Source organism: Marmota marmota, unplaced genomic scaffold, assembly GCF_001458135.2.
Source record: "Marmota marmota marmota unplaced genomic scaffold, marMar, whole genome shotgun sequence".
NCBI classification, from domain to species: domain Eukaryota; kingdom Metazoa; phylum Chordata; class Mammalia; order Rodentia; family Sciuridae; genus Marmota; species Marmota marmota.
Genome location: NW_025999900.1, coordinates 8,205,150 through 8,224,477, shown reverse-complemented (window position 1 = coordinate 8,224,477; position 19,328 = coordinate 8,205,150). Strand labels below are relative to the sequence as shown.

General features: G+C 49.7%; 1 protein-coding gene across 1 annotated transcript in view; it reads right to left on the bottom strand.

The window, feature by feature from the left end:
• The window catches only part of Galnt16 (polypeptide N-acetylgalactosaminyltransferase 16), a gene marked incomplete at its 5' end in the record, with an annotated part of 33,802 nt that extends 25,606 nt beyond the window's left edge, over window positions 1–8,196 (bottom strand). The window contains 5 exons of the mRNA XM_015487166.2: window positions 295–416; window positions 2,777–2,842; window positions 3,724–3,791; window positions 4,698–4,796; window positions 8,033–8,196. Of these exons, the coding sequence (XP_015342652.2) occupies window positions 295–416; window positions 2,777–2,842; window positions 3,724–3,791; window positions 4,698–4,796; window positions 8,033–8,196 (519 nt within the window). The remainder of the gene's footprint in view (window positions 1–294; window positions 417–2,776; window positions 2,843–3,723; window positions 3,792–4,697; window positions 4,797–8,032) is intronic.
• Between the last annotated feature and the right edge of the window lie 11,132 nt (window positions 8,197–19,328).

The window sequence follows — 19,328 nt, the reverse complement described above, 5'->3', positions numbered from 1 at the left end:
TCCTTCCAGGGCTTCCCAACCTGACCACGAGCTCCCCCTCTCTCAGGAGAAGAGTAACACCATTCACAGAGGGACCTTCCTCGCTCACCCAGGCTTCCATCCAATGTGGTTCTCGCGACAGCCCATGGGACAGACATGACAGTCACCCTTGCTTTCAGATGAGAAAGCCCGATGCTGTGAAGTCTCTCAGAGGGGAAGCAGATCTATGAGGCTTCCCACAATGCCTGCCCGACATCACAGACGGTTCCCTCCGTCCCAAAGGACACTCAGCTGCCCCGGAAACACACAGCTCACCTCCTTCACCCGCTGCAGCATGGGCTGCAGCCACTCCGTGTTCACTTCGCAGTGGCTATCCAGAAAGGTGAGGATGGCAGCTGCGGCCACATCTGCCCCTCGAACTCGGGATCGGATCAGCCCTGCAAAGGGAGAGGACAGCAGCGCTTGACACCAGAACTGAGCCAATGTGCTGCCCAGGGCCCTCGGCCCCTATGGGCATAGGCTCTCTGAGGTATTGCCAGTGGCCTTCCTTCTGCACATCTGTTTGCTTCCTCCTTACCCTTTCTTCCTCTCTTCCATCCATCACCTGTCATTGTTCAAGGTCACTCCCTGAGCACCTTCCATACACCAGACAATGCCGTTAGGTTAGAGTGTAATGAGTGGAAAATACGATAAAGTGTGGGTTGAGACTGAGGGGGAACTAGAGCACAAAGCCTCTTCCACCTGGGGACATCTGGGCAGGCCTCTCCAGGCACACCACCAAGTGTGACATGGAGAGAATCTTCTAGATTGTAACAGGCTTGAGTTTGTGTGCCAACCCCTTCACTCACTTTGAGCATGTTATTTAGCCTCTCTGAGTCTCAGTTTTCTTATCTATGAGATTCAGAAAGATACACTGACTCCTGCCTGTCAGGAGGAACCAAGATGACAAGGGGAGAGCCCAGCGCCTGGGGGACCTACGCATGTTAGGTTCCGCTGTTCCATCCCCATCCCATGACAGTCTCACCAATGGCTCACTGACTGGCAAAGAATGGCCTTGCTTCTGGCAGCTTCCTGCTCAGGGCTGAGGACCTGTCTGGTCAGGAGAGAGGAAGTCCAGTTGGTCCTGCCCTTGCCACAGTAGCCATCCATGTCCTGTGAGCTGTGAGAAAGAAGGGCCTCACTCTAAGACCTCTGAATACAATCACTTTTTGGAGAGATGTCCCTGGCCACACCTCTCTCCAGCCTCTATCTATCAAACCAGCCATCCATCTTTCCAAAAGCCTATTAGTAGGCTAAGGCAAGAGAAATGCAAGTTCATGTTTGAGGGCAGCTTCAGCAACTAAGCAAAACAAAATAAAAAGGGCCGGGGATGTAGCTCAGAGGAGAACCCTCTTGGGTTCAATCCCCACAAATGGAAAAAAATAATCTGCAGCCTCCACAGGCTGATGGCCTCTACAATGCAGTGGTTTGGGAAACATTTCTCTTTGGTTACTTCTATGACAGTTTGAAGTCCTCCCTCATCAATATCCCCATGGCCCCTTGGCCTGACGGGTCTTAAGTTACCCATCACATTCCCCTCTCACTCTCAAATCATCAGTGGCTCCCAACAATAGGCTCCTTCCCTTCCCAACTCTAAATGCTCTCTTATGGCTTCCAAGGCTTTTTTTGTTGTTGTTATTGTTTGTTTATTTGTTTTTGGTACCAGGTATTAAACCCAGGGGTGCTTAACCACTGAGCCACATCCCCAGCCCTTTTAAAAAATATTTTATTTAGAGACAGGGTCTCACTGAGTTGCGTAGGGCCTCACTAAGTTGCTGAGGCTGGCCTTGAACTCACGATCCTCTTGTCTCAGTCTCCTGAGCCACAGGGATTACAGGCGTGGGCCACGATGCCTGGCCCAACATTTTTGACATCAAAATTCACTGTTCTTTCCCCACTATGGACCAGGACTGGATTCTCACAGGAAGGAGAATCCAGGAAGCAGGGGGAGAGGACAAGAAGCTGGCCTTTGGGTAGACTCCTGGGGTTAGAATCCTGGATCCTCCATTCATCACCCTGGACAAATTACAGAACCACCTGAAACCTCAGCTTCCCTGTCTAAAACATGGGGACAACAGGGCATTATGAGGATGGGATGCTGACAGCATAGGCTCCGTGAAGGCCTGGCATGGGTGAGCACCACACACGTATGCATCCCGTGCCTGCACCACTCCCAAGCCAGGCATGCCCTCCTCTGCTCCCTTCCTGGGTCTCACAGGCCCAACACCCTCCTCAGGCCACCCCTGCACAGAAGCCTCTTGCTTTCCCACCTCCACATTATCCGACTATAACCAGCCTGTGTGGTGGTGATTTCTGACTCTTGGCCACACACTAACCCCTCGAAGGGCCTGGACCATGCTTTGTACTTCTCATGTGTCCCCTGAGGGCTGAGCACGATGCTATGCTGTCACTGGTGTTCCCCAACACCTCTGGATTCAAGGTGAGTTCACAGCTACTTTATCCTCCCTTCAGTTTTCTCAAAGCCCCTTCCATTCCATCCTTACAGCCTCCTTCCAAGGCAGAAAGAGCGCCATCACTGCCCTGCTTCTCAGAAGGAACAATGGAAGCATCCAGAAGGATGGCAAGGTGCCTAGGTTGTGCTGTGACAGGGCTGACTGGCGATAGAAGGAGGGTCCTCTGCAGACCCTGGTCCCAGCTGTCAGGAAGGGAGCAGGACCACACTGGCTTGGATGACATGGTACCCAGAGGGAGCTCACCAAGTCAGGTCCATGGTGGGACCTGAGGTCCAAGCACTCACCTTCCCGCCGGTCGTTTCGCAGGCACTTGACCTTGGGGATCCTAGTCAGCAGCACGCAATCTTCAGCTGAGGTGGAGGGAAGGAAGGCAGGTTCATTCAGATATGGGCATCAGACCACAGTGGTTAGGCTGCCCTGGGGGCCATCCCATTCCAGTTGGGGAAAGGGGTGGGATAGGGAACGATGGAGGGCCATGGTCATCACTACTGGCCAAAGGACTGTCCTGTCCCTAGACCCAGACAGGAATGCCTGAACCTATGACATCAGTTCAACCCCACCCCAGGGAGTGCCAGAGAGCACCAGCAATGGGCAATGGCCCAGCTCTCAAATCTACTCTTTTTTGCAGTACTGGGATTTGAACCCAGGAGGTTTTGTAGTTGTTGTTGTTGTTATTGTTTTTACCACTGATCTACATCTCTAGCTTTTTTTTTTTTTTTTGGTGCTTGGGATTTGAACGCAGGGCCTCATGCATGCCAGGCAAGCACTTTACCACTGAACCACATCCCCAGTCCCAGCCTTTTCATTTTGAAGCAGGGTCTTGCTAATTTGCAAAGGCTGTCCTTGAATTTGCAATCCTCCTGCCTCAGCCTCCTGAGTGACTGGGATTACAGTTGTGTGCCACCATGCCTGTCCTTGGCCCAATTCTCATAGACCTAGAAAGAAGGGGCACTCTTCTGCATGTTGGCTTAGAATTATGAAGAATGCTATTTATATTGTTTCCATTGTTTGAAACATGTCATGTCACTGGGGTCCCATCCAAAGCAGCAACACTTTCCCCCTCTTTTGGCACCAGGGCTGGGAGGGCTCCTAGAAAGACCAAGGATCTCAGGTGTTGGCAAAGAGATCAGTGTGCCAGGCCAGGCCAGGCCTAAGAGAGCTTGCCTGGGCATCCTGGGGGAACGGGAGGGGTGGGGTGTGGATGGGTGCAGACAGGAAGGTGTATACTCACGGTCTGAACTGAAGTCATCCACTAAGATGATCTCCTGGATCAAGTTGGCAGGAGTTCGGTTCAGGACACTGGAGCAGCAATGGGGACAGAGACAGAGTCTGAATTTGGGGCGACCTCCTATTTATACCTCCCAATGCATGGGGTTCTCCCACCACCCAGCTCTAGGACCTGCACATCGGTCATGGGCAACTGCTTGCTAACTCCCTGGGCTCCTGGAAGAGCTCTCTGAGCTTTTCTAAGGACCTGGTTGGCACTATTGCCTGGGCCCTCAGGGAACTGCTCTCGTCTGGGGGACTGCATTCATGGGGTCGTCAGGGCAGGAGCTACTTGAGCTGCCTGAGGCTCACCAAACCACCCTGGGAGCCCAGCTGGATGGAGCTGCCTGTTTGGAAGGCTGGCAAGACTCCTGCTGGCCCCAAGGTCATTCTCAAGGAGCTCCTGCACCCCTGCCCTTCCTCTGTCCCTCTTCTGCCCCCCTTGTCTGGGAAGGGACACCCAAGTTTCTTTAATCCATGGAATACCACTGAGCACTCCTTTCTGAATCCCATTCTTGTCTAAGTTCATTGAGGAAATGGGTCGAGAGCAGATTGAACTTGACGGTAAGACCAGGTTTAGGAGGACAGAGGGACACCTTTCTCTGATTCACCAACAGGGACCTATGGGGCTTGCCCCCCCACACACCTCTGGAGGCCTCTGTTCATCCCTGCCTCCCTCTGCTCCCACCCCCTGCATTTCTGCCCTCACCCTGGACACCTGACCTTGTCTTCGACTCCTTGTTAGACTCCTGGGATCTCTCTGACCCCCGTACACACTAGCCCCAGCTTCCTGGAAGGACAGGATTCATCCTCCCAGTGCTCACTGGTCTTCACATGGTCTGATCTCAATCTCAACGTCCTGCCCGGCCAGAGGCACCGCAGACCCCCGAGGCTTTGTGGGAACAGCACCAATGAAATGCAGGCGGTGGCTGGCCTTACCTCTTCACCGTGCGCAGGAGTGTGGAGCGGGCCTCATTGTGAAAGGTGATGATGATGCTCGTGGCTGGCAGGTCTAAGGAGTAGGACACCGAGGGGCAACTGAAAATGGAGCAGGGAGGTCAGAGGCCAGCCATGGGGACATCCTCAGGCAGCCTCCATGTTTCTCTTTGTCCACTCTGTGCCCCTTACAATACTTCTGTGAGGCAGGGAAGGCAAGCCGGAAGCCAGGACACAGGCTCCCTGCCCATCCAGGCCATGCTCTAGCCCACACTGGCCCAACCCCCAGATGCCACCTAGCCTGGGGTCCTAGGAGGGAAGCAGCAAGTTGGGGGCATCTCCAGGCCTGGAAGCTCCTAACCAAAGCCTGTTGGGAGGACTCCCTGCTGTTCAGGCCCCCCCACACACACACACACATTAGGCCCCAGGGCACTGCCTAGAGTCAAACAAAAAAACTGTCCCTGCAGATGGGGCAGTCTGGTGACACAACATAGGGGTACAGGATAAAATGGAAAACCACCTCCCTTTTGTCTTCTGGTCCCCTGCGGCTTCTTCCTTCCCACCTCAGGACATGTGGGAGGATCTGGGGAGGAATCACTCCCACCTGCCTAATGAGCATCCCTGTTCTGCCTGCGCACAGCACTGTGGGAGACACCAGGCAGGGGGCAGGCACCAGTGGCTCCAGGGGAAACCAGCCTCAGAGAGGACAAGAGCATCTCTGGCCACCCTGCTTCTACCCAGCTCTGCCATCCACAGACACACATTTTTGGACCACTGGCTCCCCGTCCTCAGGAAGGGGAGTTAGAAATCACCCTTCCTGCCAGCCTTCCCCCCTGGTGTTTATGCAGGCTCCTGGGCAGGCGGGAAGGCGACTGCCACCGCGGGTTTTCATAAGCGATCTTTATTACAATCGCTGTCTGACTATTCCAGCAGTGACTATTTTTTCATTACAGAATTCATCCCACGGATAGCAGCTTCCAGCCTGAATTCCCAGGCCCATTTCCTGCCCTGCAGAGCAGCCGGTCAGCCAGGCAGGAGTCCCACTAGCCTGGGTACCCATGGGAAAAATCCTTCAAGGCTCTAAAATAATTCTCCTTGAGAAAGATGTGAGGCAGCCATGGGGGAGGGACTTTCTCTCTGTCCCTGAGAAGTCATGCTTCCCAAGTGCTTGCTCCCAAATGCCTGCAGACTGGGGGACAGGAGTGGACATGGCTAGCTGAGAAGGGGCATGAGGGCACCCAGCCTCCTGGCACTGACTTCCAGGGCCCCATTCTCTGTCCTTGTTCCCTGGTCATTAGGTGCCTCGGAAGGAGGAAATCTGGTAGCAATGCCTTTCTCTCCCTGAAGGGGGCACACCTACCCACATTCTATCTGGAGGGTGGACTTGAACTCCCACCACCCCTTGTATTCCTCTGAGATGTAGATCAGTGAGGATGGTACCCAGCTCCAGGGAGCCAGGACTAGCCAGATGGTTTGTCCCCTGTCCCTGCTTTGTCTGGCTGGTGGGATTTTCTCTGGAATCCTAGTGGATCTGTCTTGTGACAGTTTGGAGTCCAGTGGAAGCTGCCCCACAGCACAGGGGCTCCATCACGGGAGGCACAGTCCAGCCTCTGCTCACTCTATACACACACACACACACACACTTGCACACATGTGCATATGCACACATATACACCCTGATCCACCTCAGCTTTCAGAGAGGCCCTGGGGCAGCATATGGCACCTCACCAGTTCACCACTGCCTTGGATGTAAAGAGTCTTATTTTACAATGTTCATAGCCTTAATAAAGCCAATTCCTCGTTTTGTTTTGTTTTTTTTTTTTTTTTTTGGTCAAGACTGGTGATTGAACCCAGGAGCGGTTTACCACTGAGCTACATATCCAGTCCTTTTAAAATATAATTTATTTTGAAACAGTATCTCACTAAGTTGATAAGGCTGGCCTCAAACCTGCAATCCTCTTGCCTCAGCCTCCCAACTCACTGGGATTACAGGCATGAGTTATCTTGCCTAGCAGGCAATTCTTCCAATTTCTCAGTTAACATCTGAGAAGGTTGAGGGTGTGAATGAGCAAAGAGGGTATGCAGAGATGATTCAGGCCAGCCCTCAAGTCACAGATTTGGGACAGCAGATCCTCCCAGCTGTAGGGACTAGGTCAGCCATGGCTAGGGCTCCTATAAAAGACCAAGAGGAGCTTCTTGCTAACCTCATCTGCAGTGCAGGTAGTCAGGAGGGAGGACTGCCCCAGGGATGACTGAGATAGGACTCCTGAGGCCTGGATTTGGCCATCAGACCTGAGTGGGGGACCTTGCCTAGTAGCAGGATTATTGACTTATTTGGTAGCATGAGGGGAAGCTGACAGTGCTGGGGTGACAGGACAGGAGGGCCAGGGCCCCTCAGCCCTGCATTCATCTCACCGTGCACAGGCTGGAGAGCCTCCAGACCTCAGGCATGCCTCCAAGAGTGACCAGGAAGGTTCGAGAACCAGTCCCCCTGCACCGTCATCTCTCACGCGTCCTTTGTGTTATGGAGTAGCTATTTCCAGAGTCACTCTCATCTACCCTCAAACTGGGGCCAGACAGAGGCCCATCCCATCTCTGGGTACAGAGCTGGGTCCAATGCAGCTCCTGTTTGTCACTCAAAGCTGTGGGTGGGTGGTGGATCAGCAACAGTAACCTGGTGGCTCTGTCAAATGTCTGCATGGAGCACAGAGAAGGGCCTGGAATTAGCTGGAGTTGGTGAGGAACCTTCCCAGAGGAGAGGACCTTGAGCCAAGACTTGAAGGATCTAGGTGGGGTGGGGGAGAGGAAGCCTCATGGTGAAAATGGGGAAGGGAGGAAAGAGGAGCATAGGATTTCAGGAACACTGAGTGCTGGGTGAGAGGGTGACTGGGAAGCGCTTCTGGCTGTTGCTGAGGAGGTGGGGCAGGCGGGCAGGAGGAAGAGAAGGGCTGTGGGGGGCACGGTCAGAGCACTCCGCTGTTTGCATGGAGCAGGGCTGGAGGCCCCATTTCAGCTGCCTGCTCACCTGTCTCCCAAGCCTCCCTGTGGTCCCCTGGCATGTCACTCTAGCTGGAATGCCAGATGAGATGCTGAGGGGCCTCCCTGGTCCCAGCTGGGGGGTTTCCATGACCTTCACTGACTCCGAGTAGGCCAACAGAATATGGGAGGCAGCAATGTAGCTGGGGTGTGGGTTTTTCAGTGTCTAAATCACTAGACTGAGACTGAGGGAATCTTCCTCATTTCTTAAGTGTACATAAATGAAAAAAAAAAGAAAAAAAGCTGAACAATATTGGTCCTTTCTCAGCCTTTCTTTTTGGTCCACACAATGGAGGCCATACCTGTAATGGCGAGTGTCCCTGATGGGCCTGTCTGGGCTCAGCTTGTCACTCTCCAGCTGGTTGAAGGCGTGCTGCCTGTAGGGGTCCTCTCCGGCCTTCAGCTGCTTGGCTGACAAGTATGCCTTCTCATCAAAGCCTTTTGAGGGTGTTCCTGTCACCTGAGACGAAGGTCAGCATCAGAGGGGGTACAGGCAGGAGAGTTCCACCATGTGCTGGGTGCTTAGTATATTGTCCAGGTGTTAGATAACTGCTTTACCTTATTTGTACCCTGGCTCTCCCCGATTGTACAGATGAGGAAACTGAGGCCAAAGAGACTTTTTTAAAAAGTGCCCCAGATAAGAGCTACTGAGTCATTGGTCTGGATTCAAACAGGTCATTCTGAATTTAAAACTCACACTCTCAACCAAAGCTTTCTGGAGAGGATAGGTCTTGGAGGACACCAGCCTCCCAAAACAAGGTATCCTAAGAGTATTAGAAATCAGAGTAGAGATTGCCAAGCACATTTCAGATTGACCCTCTCCTGGGATTAAGGTGGGCCTTCAAACTCCAGGACTTGGACACCTTACTGGGCTCGGCACAGAGGAGGTGCTCCATCCTTCAAACTCCAGGACTTGGACAAGCTGCTGCAGACGGAACTGCCCATAAAGACAAGCAAGCACCCACAGGCTAATGCCAGAGCCACCAGAACTCAACGGACGACGCAGCTGCTCTGGGACTTTTGCTAGCTACTGAAGTCGTTCCACATCAGATCCACTGGGTCACTGGCAGTAAGTGCTGGGGAATGATGGATGACAGATGCCACAGCCCAGCTTCTCCCTCCTTAGCCACACCCTGCTCTGTGCTTCCAGAGTCCCCAGTGAGAGACACTGGGGAAAGACACACAGAGATGAATGGCTGGATGAATGCATCCTGACACCTTACTACTGGAACCAAACTTCTGGCCAGATATTCCCCATGAAACCTCACCAACTGTGAGTGCATTCCAACTCCACCTCTTCTTCCCAATCAGCAGCCCTGGGCAGGAGCTCTGGGCCCCTGAGGAAGCCAAAAGAACAGTTAGAATCTTCCATTCACAGAACCCTAGCCTAAAGGAATGGTCCAGCAAGGCGGCTGGACCTGTTGCAGATGGGACCCCTGAGTGGAGAGATTCCCTTTTAGAAGGAGGCAGCTCAGAGTCCTCATGTCCCTCTAGAGTCTCACCCCCACCCTAGCAATTTTCTTGGCCAGGAAATGCTAAAGGTCTGGGGAGCTCCAACCTCCTAAACTGGGGCCCTCTGCAGGTTTGTCGTTGTTTTAAAAAATATTTTTATTTATATTTTTTAGTTGTAACTGGACACACTGCCTTTATTTTATTTATTTATTTTTATGTGGTGCTGAGGATCGAACCCAGTGTCTCACACGTGCTAGGTGAGTGCTCTACCGCTGAGCCACAACCCCAGCCCTGGGGATGTCATTTTTTTCAGTTGGCCTCCTGTTAGGACAGCCTATAGGGAGCTTTCTGAGAGGAGATCTTGTGTCCCATGGGCCTGGCCCCATGCTAGCCACAAACGCTCATGGTGTGTGTGTTCAGAGGGTGACACAGATGCAGATGTCATCCTGTAATATTCTGAGTTGGTGTCATGCCAGGAACTGAGCAGATGGGGCAGAGCTCCACCCCCCACCCCCACCCCCCGCCCCGGGGTCTCAAAATCCATTTCAGGAAAGACAGAAGGGAGGGAGGGAGAGAGGGAGAGGAATGTTCTGGCTTGAGCCCTGGATTGCTAGAAGAATCCAAGCTGTCCAACTCAGTGAGAAAGGAGGGTGTTCCTTTGTGTCCCTCCCACCTGGGACAATAATGGCACTAGTGCTGTCCCTACCCTTCCTCCCAAATCTGGGTCAGGAGAATGGAAAGAAGCTTCCATCTAATGGCTGAGGAGCTAAAATTAAAGAAAAATAGCAGAGGGGTGAGTTTTTTAGCTCTGAAAGGGAGCATATATCTCTTCATTATCTTACAAGTCGATTGTGGGAAATAACCATGTTTATTTATTTAGGACTTACGGCCACTCTGTGGGTTCAGAAAACCTCTGAATCCTCATCCCATACTCACTACTGCCCAATGAACATTGGTGGAGAGTCACCCATCCCCCAGGCGTGGGCACCCTCCTGCACGCATTCATTTGGATCACCTGAGTATTCATTCATTCATTCATTCATTCATTCATTCAGGAATGATGAGTTCACTCCCTCTGTCACTCATTCATTCAGCAAAGCTCTGTAAAGCACCACCTATGCGCCAGAAAGTGGGAGGAAGACTTCTAGGTCTGTCCCCTGCCTGCCCCCCTCACACACCTCGCTTACAACTTCCTTGGGCCACAGAGAATGTTGTGGAAGAACGTCTGCTCAGGCTCCGGCTCTCTAGAGAAGGCCCTGTCTAATGGAGTTAGACAACCTCACAGGTGCCATCAGGAAAAGTCTGTGGCTCCATCTCGCAGCCCCAGATCCCTGGAGTGGCCTCCTCCAGGTGGACCAGGTCTGTGGCGAGGCACTTCCGCTGTGAGACAACTTATAAAGGACGGTGCCATGGAAACACCAGGCCCACTGCCTTCTAGAGGTCCCAGCTCTTCTTCCATGGTGACCCAGCAACCGCTTGAATTTGGAGCTAAAATATCAGTTGGCCCTGAGTCAGCAAAGAGAAGGATAGACTGAGGATGGGTGGGATGTGGCTCGTGGAAATGCCATGCAGGACTCTCACTTCCTCCCTCCTCAGCCCCTCCCCAGCCTTGTCCAATCATCACCCAGGGCCCTTGACCTCTGATGTCTAAGTGCCAGTTCACATACCTGGACCCTAACTCAGGCTCCCTCAGGTGGTTGAACTGCTTTTGCTTTCAATCCCCTTCTTTGATCTTTTAGGACTTGAGTGTCCCATGGAAGCTTCTAACTCAGTATCTCAAAGTCCCCACTTATCCCCAGGCAGCTGCTTCTGTAGTCTTGGTTACAGAGACAGCACAAATCAAGGTCATCCTTGATGTCCTCTCCATGATCTGCAGCCTGACTCAGGCCTCTGCCCTGGGTATTAGCAGGTGGTAGGTATTCCATGGATATATCACTATCATTAACCAACAAATATTTATTGGAAATCCACTATGTGCAGGCATTGTGCCAGAGGCTGGAATACAGAAATAAAAAGCAGGGTGGCCCCTGGAAGAGGAGCCTAGGAATCTGGCCCATCCATGCCAAGCATGGCCATAGAGGGTCAGGAAGAAATCCCCACCTCAAGCTTAGAGCACAGGAGCTACAGATTTGACCCCAGAACCTCACCTCACCCCTCACCCCACCCCTGCCAGCAGGGGTAGTGACCTGTGAATGCTGTTTTCCTTCTGCCCCCTTCTAAAAGGGAATGGAGAGCTACTATCTCATATTTCCATTCATGTTGCCAAACATGGTGGGGGTGAGGGAGTAAATGTGTCATCTGGCCCTGGGGTGCAGGACCATTAGGAGCCATAGCTGGACCAGGTAGAGACTGGAGATGCTGGGCGTGGAGTCCTTTCTGGAGTGGCTGAGATACTGTGGCTGTTGGTGGAATCCCATGTCAGGCTGGGGCATCTGAGACATGCGCTGACAGTGCTCTCTCCTCTTACTTTTGCTCTATAGAAGGTGAGTTGTTCATCTGTGAGTCCCTAGCACCTGGTACATAGTAGGTAACTTAGCAGGTGCTTCCTGAACAAAGGAATGACTGGATGAATAAATGAATGAATATCTAAATATCCCTGCTCCCAAATTACTATATCAGAAAGAAACCAACAGCAAACAAACGAGATCCTCCAAAACATCGCATGCCCTTCAGTGACCTCGCCTCAGAGAATACCAACCCTGGACTCACAGCGGCCTGTGTGACAGGGTGTCCTGTCACTGTGCAGGAGTCAGCTCCACCGTTCTCTTTCTTGCTCTGCTCTAGCCACACGGGTCTCCTTACTGTTCTTTGAGCCTTCCAGGTACCCACTCCATAGCCCTCTGGTTCTTTCTGCCTTCCTTCTGGAAGGTTCTTCTCCCAGATGTCTGCATGGTTTACTTTCTTCACCTCCTGCAATGCCCTGCTTCAAACACTGCCTTCTCTGTGAGCCTCCCCAACCACTTGAGCTCCACCCGATCTCTGCCTCCACTGCTTCATTTTTCCTTATGGTACTTGTCTTCATCTGATATGCTGTTTGTATTTTACTTATTCATTTATATATTCATTTTTTAAATTGAGTTTTTAAAAATAAATGACAGCGGAGTGCATTACAATTCTTATTACACATATACAGCACAATTTTTCATATCTCTGGTTGTATATAAAGTATGTTCACACCAATTCGTGTCTTCATACATGTACTTTGGTTGCTGCAAGAGTATACGTGTCACCAGAATAGGGACTGTCTGCTTTTATAATACTGGATTCCAAAGCCCATGACAATGTCTGGGTGACCACAGATCCTTGAAGACAATGGCAAGTGAACGACTGAGTGATGAGTGATTGTGACCCTGCCCCACCCCCCCACATCTGACCAAATACAACTCTGGTGGCTCAAGCAGGTGACAGGGTAGGTTTTGCCTGCCTTAGGGAACTTCCTCTCCACTCACATGCTCCTGGCAAAGCTGTCATTTACTGCCCCCGATCCATCAACACCCCAAGCACTCCCACAGGAGTGAGCACCAGACTGGGGCCAGACAATCTTATCACTGGGACTCTAGACACAGCCATTGGCTCAGGAATGATCATTAGATTCAATCTGGGCCAATCAAAATCTTCCCTGAGGCTTTTCTATATGATGAGCTCTTTTCATCAACTCTGCTGAGCTTGGGAAATGAGAATCTTCTTGTCCTTCACATGGAGAAATCTTGTCTGGAGAATGAAATCAAGAAGAAACAATGAGAACCAAGAATTGGAAAGAGTGAGCTCTGATAATATTGTATAGGTCCTTAGAGTCGAGTTCTCTCTCTCTCTCAGCCTCTCCATCTCCCCAACTATCCACCTACCTATTTAAATCAATTTTTCCTCCTTTTTCTCTTTCTCCCTCCCTCCCTCTGTTTTTTTCTCCTTATAAAATTAGTTTGAATTGGATGTTCTGCTCCAGTAACCAAAAGCTCAGAGATATTAGTTCTGTAGTCTTTTTAACAAATAGAAAACCATTCTCCAAAAGTGAAATCACAAAACTCAGCAAATGAGCACTGATGGCAATGACAATGACCCAGTATAGGTAGAGCCATCCACTCTCAGCTGTCTGGCTGGTCTCTGGATTTGGCCCACATTGGAGTCCAGGGCAGGGTGGGACATTCCCAGTGTTCCCTGTAGGCAGGGCTGTGTTCAGGCCTTGGGGTGGGGGTTCCATCTGGACCCTGCTGAAGAGCTCCCGTGTTGCCATGGTGAGGAGTGAGAGCTGGGAGCTGGTGAGTGACAGCCCTATGAGCCTCCCACATCCTTCCAGCCCCCTACAGAGAGTTCTTGGCTGAAGTTTAGGCTGTGACTCCCTCCCCAGGCTTTGTCCTTTAAGGGAGTGCCAAATCCAGCACTTCCACATCCAATAAGGTCAATCACATCTGAAATTGTTTAAGTTGAAATAATGACTGTGCTCTATAAAATGGGAAGAATTACTTCTCATCTTGGAGAGGTTTTTTTTTTCTTTTTTTTTTTTTCCAGTCTATCATTTTGATTAAACTTTTGAGACTAGCTTCAGTTTTGTTTTTTTTTTTTTTTCCCTGCTAGATTTGCTTATTGCTTCTTGGCCTGCTAAATTTAGGAAACAAATAGCAAAAGGGGAAGGTTTAAAACAAGAAAGGAAAATATTTTCCATGTCGTTTTCGTCAAGAACAGTTCAGCCCCAATTCCCAAGCCTTGTAAACTTTCTCTTAAAACATACACATACTGCTAAATTTTAGATTTAAACAACTCCAACTCCTTTTAAATAATTGCTGCCCAATTTCCTTTTACTGCCAGTAAAACAGGTACCTGCTGGGTTTGCCTTTCACTAAATTTCAATGAAACTGCAAATAAAAAGGCTTTGGTCCTACTTTATGGATGGCTCCTGACTTTTTTCCTGAACCTGCTATAAACCAAAAACACCTGGTGGACGAAATGTGCTTCCCAGCCACTCCTCCCTCCCCTGGGAGCAAAATCTCATCTGATGCTATGTCCCAAGCTGAAAGCCTGCCATTCATTACAAGAACTTGGAAGCTGAGCACATGATTCAAGTTCTCTGAGCTCAAGGTCTCAGGCTCTCCCAAATGAAAAGCCAGGTCCCCAGGGCCTTCCTGGGACCTACCAGTGCTCTCATCCAACTAACAAGATGTTGTGGTAGCAAAGAGCCAAGATCTTCAGGTTGGACATAGGTTGAGTAGGGTGTCAAGGGTCTTTGAGGGGCCTGCCCTACATGTGTTCCCGTATTCCATTCTCCATTGCCTCAGAAGCAGCAATTATAATAGCAATAAATCTGGGCTCTGAAATCTGATGGCCTTGGTGTGGAATGCCAGTTCTTACCACTCTCTGACCTTGGGGTTATTTGCCCTTTCTGATATAGATAGAATATATATATATATCTCACTTGGCACGGGCCTGACACATACACTGTAATCTTTATTATTAATTGTTATTGCCTTGCCTGTGTTTTTATCAATGGTTCTTAGCCTGGGCTGCACCTTCGAAGTACCTGGAAAGATTTTTAAAATTCTGATGTTCAGGCCATACTGTAGACCAATTCAATCAGAGTCCCTGGGGAAGGCAGGGAGATAAGCATCAGGGGTTCTGAACAGTCTCCAGGTAATTCCAGTGTGATACCACGGCCAAGAGCAGATGCATGATGGAGCTGTTGGAATCACAGAATCTTAAAGGGACCTCCAAGGCTATCTCCTCAGACCCTCCTTTCTAGCGAGCCACTCCATGAGTTTGGTTTTTGGCCTCTGTTTGTTCTGTTCTGGGGCTTCAACATCAGCAGAACCAACTGCAACTCAGCTTGAGCCTAGTTACTATGGAAACCCTCTGTCTTGCAGCACTTCTGTCCCATAGGCCTGGGAGGCTCCAGTTCAATTGCATATCAAGGGGTTGCTTGGGGACACCACCAAGTGCCTCCAGTTAGGTTTCCCACCAAATGATAATATCACTCCTCCAGGGGTGGCTCTATACAACTAGTGGTCTCACCTAGAAAGGGTTCTTGAGGTCTTATAAGTACTGGTAGTACTAGTGGTCTCACCAAGATAATTGGGGGAGACCCATTGCCCATTTCTTTAGGAATCCAACCCAACCAGCGTCCTCTATCCAAGGCTGGGTCAAGGCATCAAGCCCCTATTCTGGACAGTCTCTACTTAGATCCAACAGGTCCAAGGGGCTTCCCAGGTCTCTGTTTCTCACCGTGGCCTAGCCCATTCTGCTGGGAATGGAGGAATTCTGAGGAGTTCCCAGAAATCTTTTGCAAGAGCTCATTTTCCACCTGCATATCAGTTTTTCAGCTTGGGTAGGGCATGTCCAGATCTGTGAAGGATACCAGAGTCCCAGCTTATCTTCAAGCTACTGTGGCTGAAGTCCAGGGGAAGAGGCAAATTGGGGCCATACTGACTGTTCATTGAGGGTCTACTGCACACTAGGTGCTATGATAGGTGCTTATTTCCCTTTCCAAATACTATAAAATAGGTGTTCTTAATCATACTTTATGGAAGAGAAAACTGAGGCCCAAAGATGTGTAGTAACATGCCCAAGGTCACACAGCAACTGAGTGACTGGGCTGGAACTGCAATGGAGGCTGTCTGGCCACAGAGCCTAGCACAAAGCCTTCTCTGTGCCTTCAGACTGCAGCCCGGCCCAAGTGTGCCTGGTACTCCTTTCCAATTCTGAGTTCCTTAGCTTTACGACAGGCCAGCTTCTGGTGCCCAGTGCCAACCCAAGCCCTGACAAGTGAGGTTGGAGGCCGGCTCCCTCCTTGGCTCAGGGATCAGAGATCAGTTCATGGCTCCGATGAGCTCTTGCTCAATGCTGTCACCTCTTGGCCTGCACACAGGCTTGGAAACACGGTTCTGCTTAAGTGGCTCAAAAGAACATGGGAAAAAGGAAAAATACAAGAGTTTGTGTTACTCAAACCAAACCGGTACGCAACCAGACTTTGCTGGATCAGCCTGGGCCCTCCTGGTTCTTCACAACTAGGGACACCTTCAGGGTCCTTAATGGCCCTCACCACAGGTACATCAAAGAAGGGGCAAGGCCAATTCCTGTTTAGGGTCTTTTTCTGCCCAGTCATAATGATTCCCCAAATATCGGGGCCGCGCTCTATGAGAGAGGAGGTGAGAAGAAAGAACTGCTGAGACAGGGCAACCTCGGGGCTCCCCAGACCTCAACAAATATCCCTTTATCCAATGTTTGGTGCAGGTCAGCGAAGGCCAAGGTCCGCATGCTATCATTGCACATTGGGTATCTCACTGTCAGAAGCTATTGAACTTGGACTTGCCAGGCATTATCTGGAAAAATAAATACAACAATGGGTCATGTAATACACGGAACATGCAGCATGACTGCTGCAAGGTTGGTGACAGGTTAGGACCAGCTAAGCAAGGTTCAGATTCAACCCCCTAAAACTCAGCAAGGCCCTGGTCACCAGCCAGTCATCTCAACTTATAACCTTTTTCATACAAAGAGCTAAATCAGAAGAGAGGCTGATGTGGCATAGTATAGACATCGTGGGGCAAATCCAGAAATACACTGCCTGTGGTTTGTGACTAATCATTAAACGGTGAGGTTATACTTCTCCAAAAATGTCCACCCAAAGGAAAGAGTATAACAGAAGCAGACTTTTTAAAAAAATTTTTTAGTTGTCAATGAACCTTTATTTTATTTATTTTTATGTGGTGCTGAGAATTGAACCCAGTGCCTCACACATGCCAGGCAAGCACTCCACCACTGAGCCACAACCCAGCCCCAAAAGCAGACTTTTTGTTTGTTTTAAATATTTTCTTTAGTGGTAGATGGACACAATACATTTATTTATTTGTTTATTTTTATTTGATGCTAAGGATTGAACCCAGTGACTCACACATGCTAGGTAAGTGCTCTACCACTGAGCCACCAACCCCAGCCCAAAAGCAGACTTTTTGAATCAGATGAAGCATCAAGAGAAAAGGGAGAGGGGAAGAACTTGGGGAAAAGCAGCTCCCCTTGTGGGATTCCCTTTGGGTGTCTGCTTGGTCTGTGGCCTAAATTTATGTTGAAACTCAGTCCCCTTTGCGGTGGTATTACAAGATGAGGCCTTTGGGGAAGTGATGAAGCCCTGTGAATGGATTAATGTCCTTATAAAAGAAACTTCAGAAAGAGTTTGCCCCTTTTTGCCCCTCCACCTCCAGCCATGTGGGGGACAGGGCACTCATGCTCTGGCAGGGGCAGCAACAGGCACCATCTTGGAAGCAGAGAGAGCTGCTCTCATGACATACCAAACCTGCCAGTGCCTTGATCTTGGACTTCCCAGCCTTCAGAGTTGTGGGAATTAGCTTCTATTGTTTATCAGCTACTCGGTCTAGGCTATTCTGTTTTAGCAGCCACAGACAGACTAAGACAGGGGCCACTGCTAGTGCAGGTACGACCCGTCCCTTCAAGAGGACCATGCTCCTGGACTGGCCCCTCCCCATCCCTGTAGCCCAGCATTTTATCTAGTTTCAATATACAAAGTGGCCGTAAAATCTGGGAATAGGGATAATACACACATATTTTAACTCTTTTGATTATGTTTGGGACATACTAAACGTGCAGTTTTATTCCATGAGAGATCAAAGGCATAAATGTTCACGGGTGCACCCATGCAGGAATGGATGAACATACAGCGCTCTTTGCCGTTTTGCACAGGCACTGAAGCAAACATTGTTCGTGAGCAACAACACATGCCACGTATTGTAACATAATCTAAATAAAGTGCTTTTTATATGTGTTTATCCCTGTTTTCCTTGAGGGCCACCCACCCTGTAGTTAAACAGATCTGGAAAGGGAAGACTTGGCTTCTTCTTAAAAAAGACTCAGGGATGCAAAGATGTAGATTCTCTTTGACATAATATACAAATTCGATGCAATCCCGATCGAATGACAGCTATGTGGGAGGGGAGGTTCAGCTGGAAGAGTTTAACCATGAGAGAACAATCAGTGGAAATCTGAAAGCAATTAAAGATTGGGAAATAGACCTGCCAGATATTAAGGCGTAATATAATATTACAGATTTTATATAGCAGAATTTCTATGGCAGATACAAGACCAAATAAATCAATGGGAGAAAATAGGTCAGAAACAGACCCAAATACATATGGACATTTGATGCCAAATGAGCTATAGCTGCATTTCAAATGGCCCTGCGGAGGGAGGGGGGCGGTGCTACTCAGTGACTGATGTTGGGAAAAGTGACTGGACAATGTGGAATGAACAAGGCTGAACTCACTTCTTAAAGCAGAATCGATTCCAGGTGGTTCAAAAATTTAAATTTGAAAAAGGAAACAAGAAGTACAAGGAAAAATTCATTTTTGTTTTTGTTTTCCAGTCTTGGACATAAAGACCAAATGCCATAAAAGAAACACTATATAAGAGCTGACACTTTTGCTGGGAACGGTGCTGAGGGCCATTGCTAAGTAAGAATGACGCATGGCATGACCCAGGTCATTTGCAGTGACATTGCATGTAAGGTGACCTTGCTCAAGGACCAGGGCGGATCCGGGTTTAGGGCGGATCGGGTTTAGGGCGTTCCCGGTTTAGGACAATCGGGGTTTAGGGCGGTTCCAGGTTTAAGGTGTACCCTGCTGGGAATAGGGTGTATCCTGCTGCCTCAGGCGCGCCTGCTCCCTGAGTTCCCGTTGAGTTCTCGCGGGATTCAGAGAGTATTTGGGATTTCGCCCAGAACGTGAATTGGGCGGAGAACGTGGATCCCCCCAGAACGTGTGTAGAGTGCCGGTGTGAGTTTGGGAATAAAGAATTGCTGTTTGAATCTACAAAGCTGTGAGTGGCCCGTGATTTTGTGCCCAGCCAGACTGCAGCATTTGGTGGCCTGTACGCGGAACGTCTGAAACTTGGAGGTAAGTGAAATTGCTCGCCCCTGAGGGAAGGCGAGAGAATGAGTGACCATTTCAAAAAACAATGTGTTCTTGTTCTGATTTATTTTGTTTTTGTTTCAAGCTGCCTATCCCTAGAAATTTCTCAGGCAAACTGGGAAAAATGGTTGGCTAAAGGTTTGAAGTTTGTCGGCCCTGAGGAAGAGAAAATTGATACAACGATTTTTTATTCCGTTTTTGTTTCATTCAGTTTCGGTTTTGTTTTGTGTTATCTTATTGG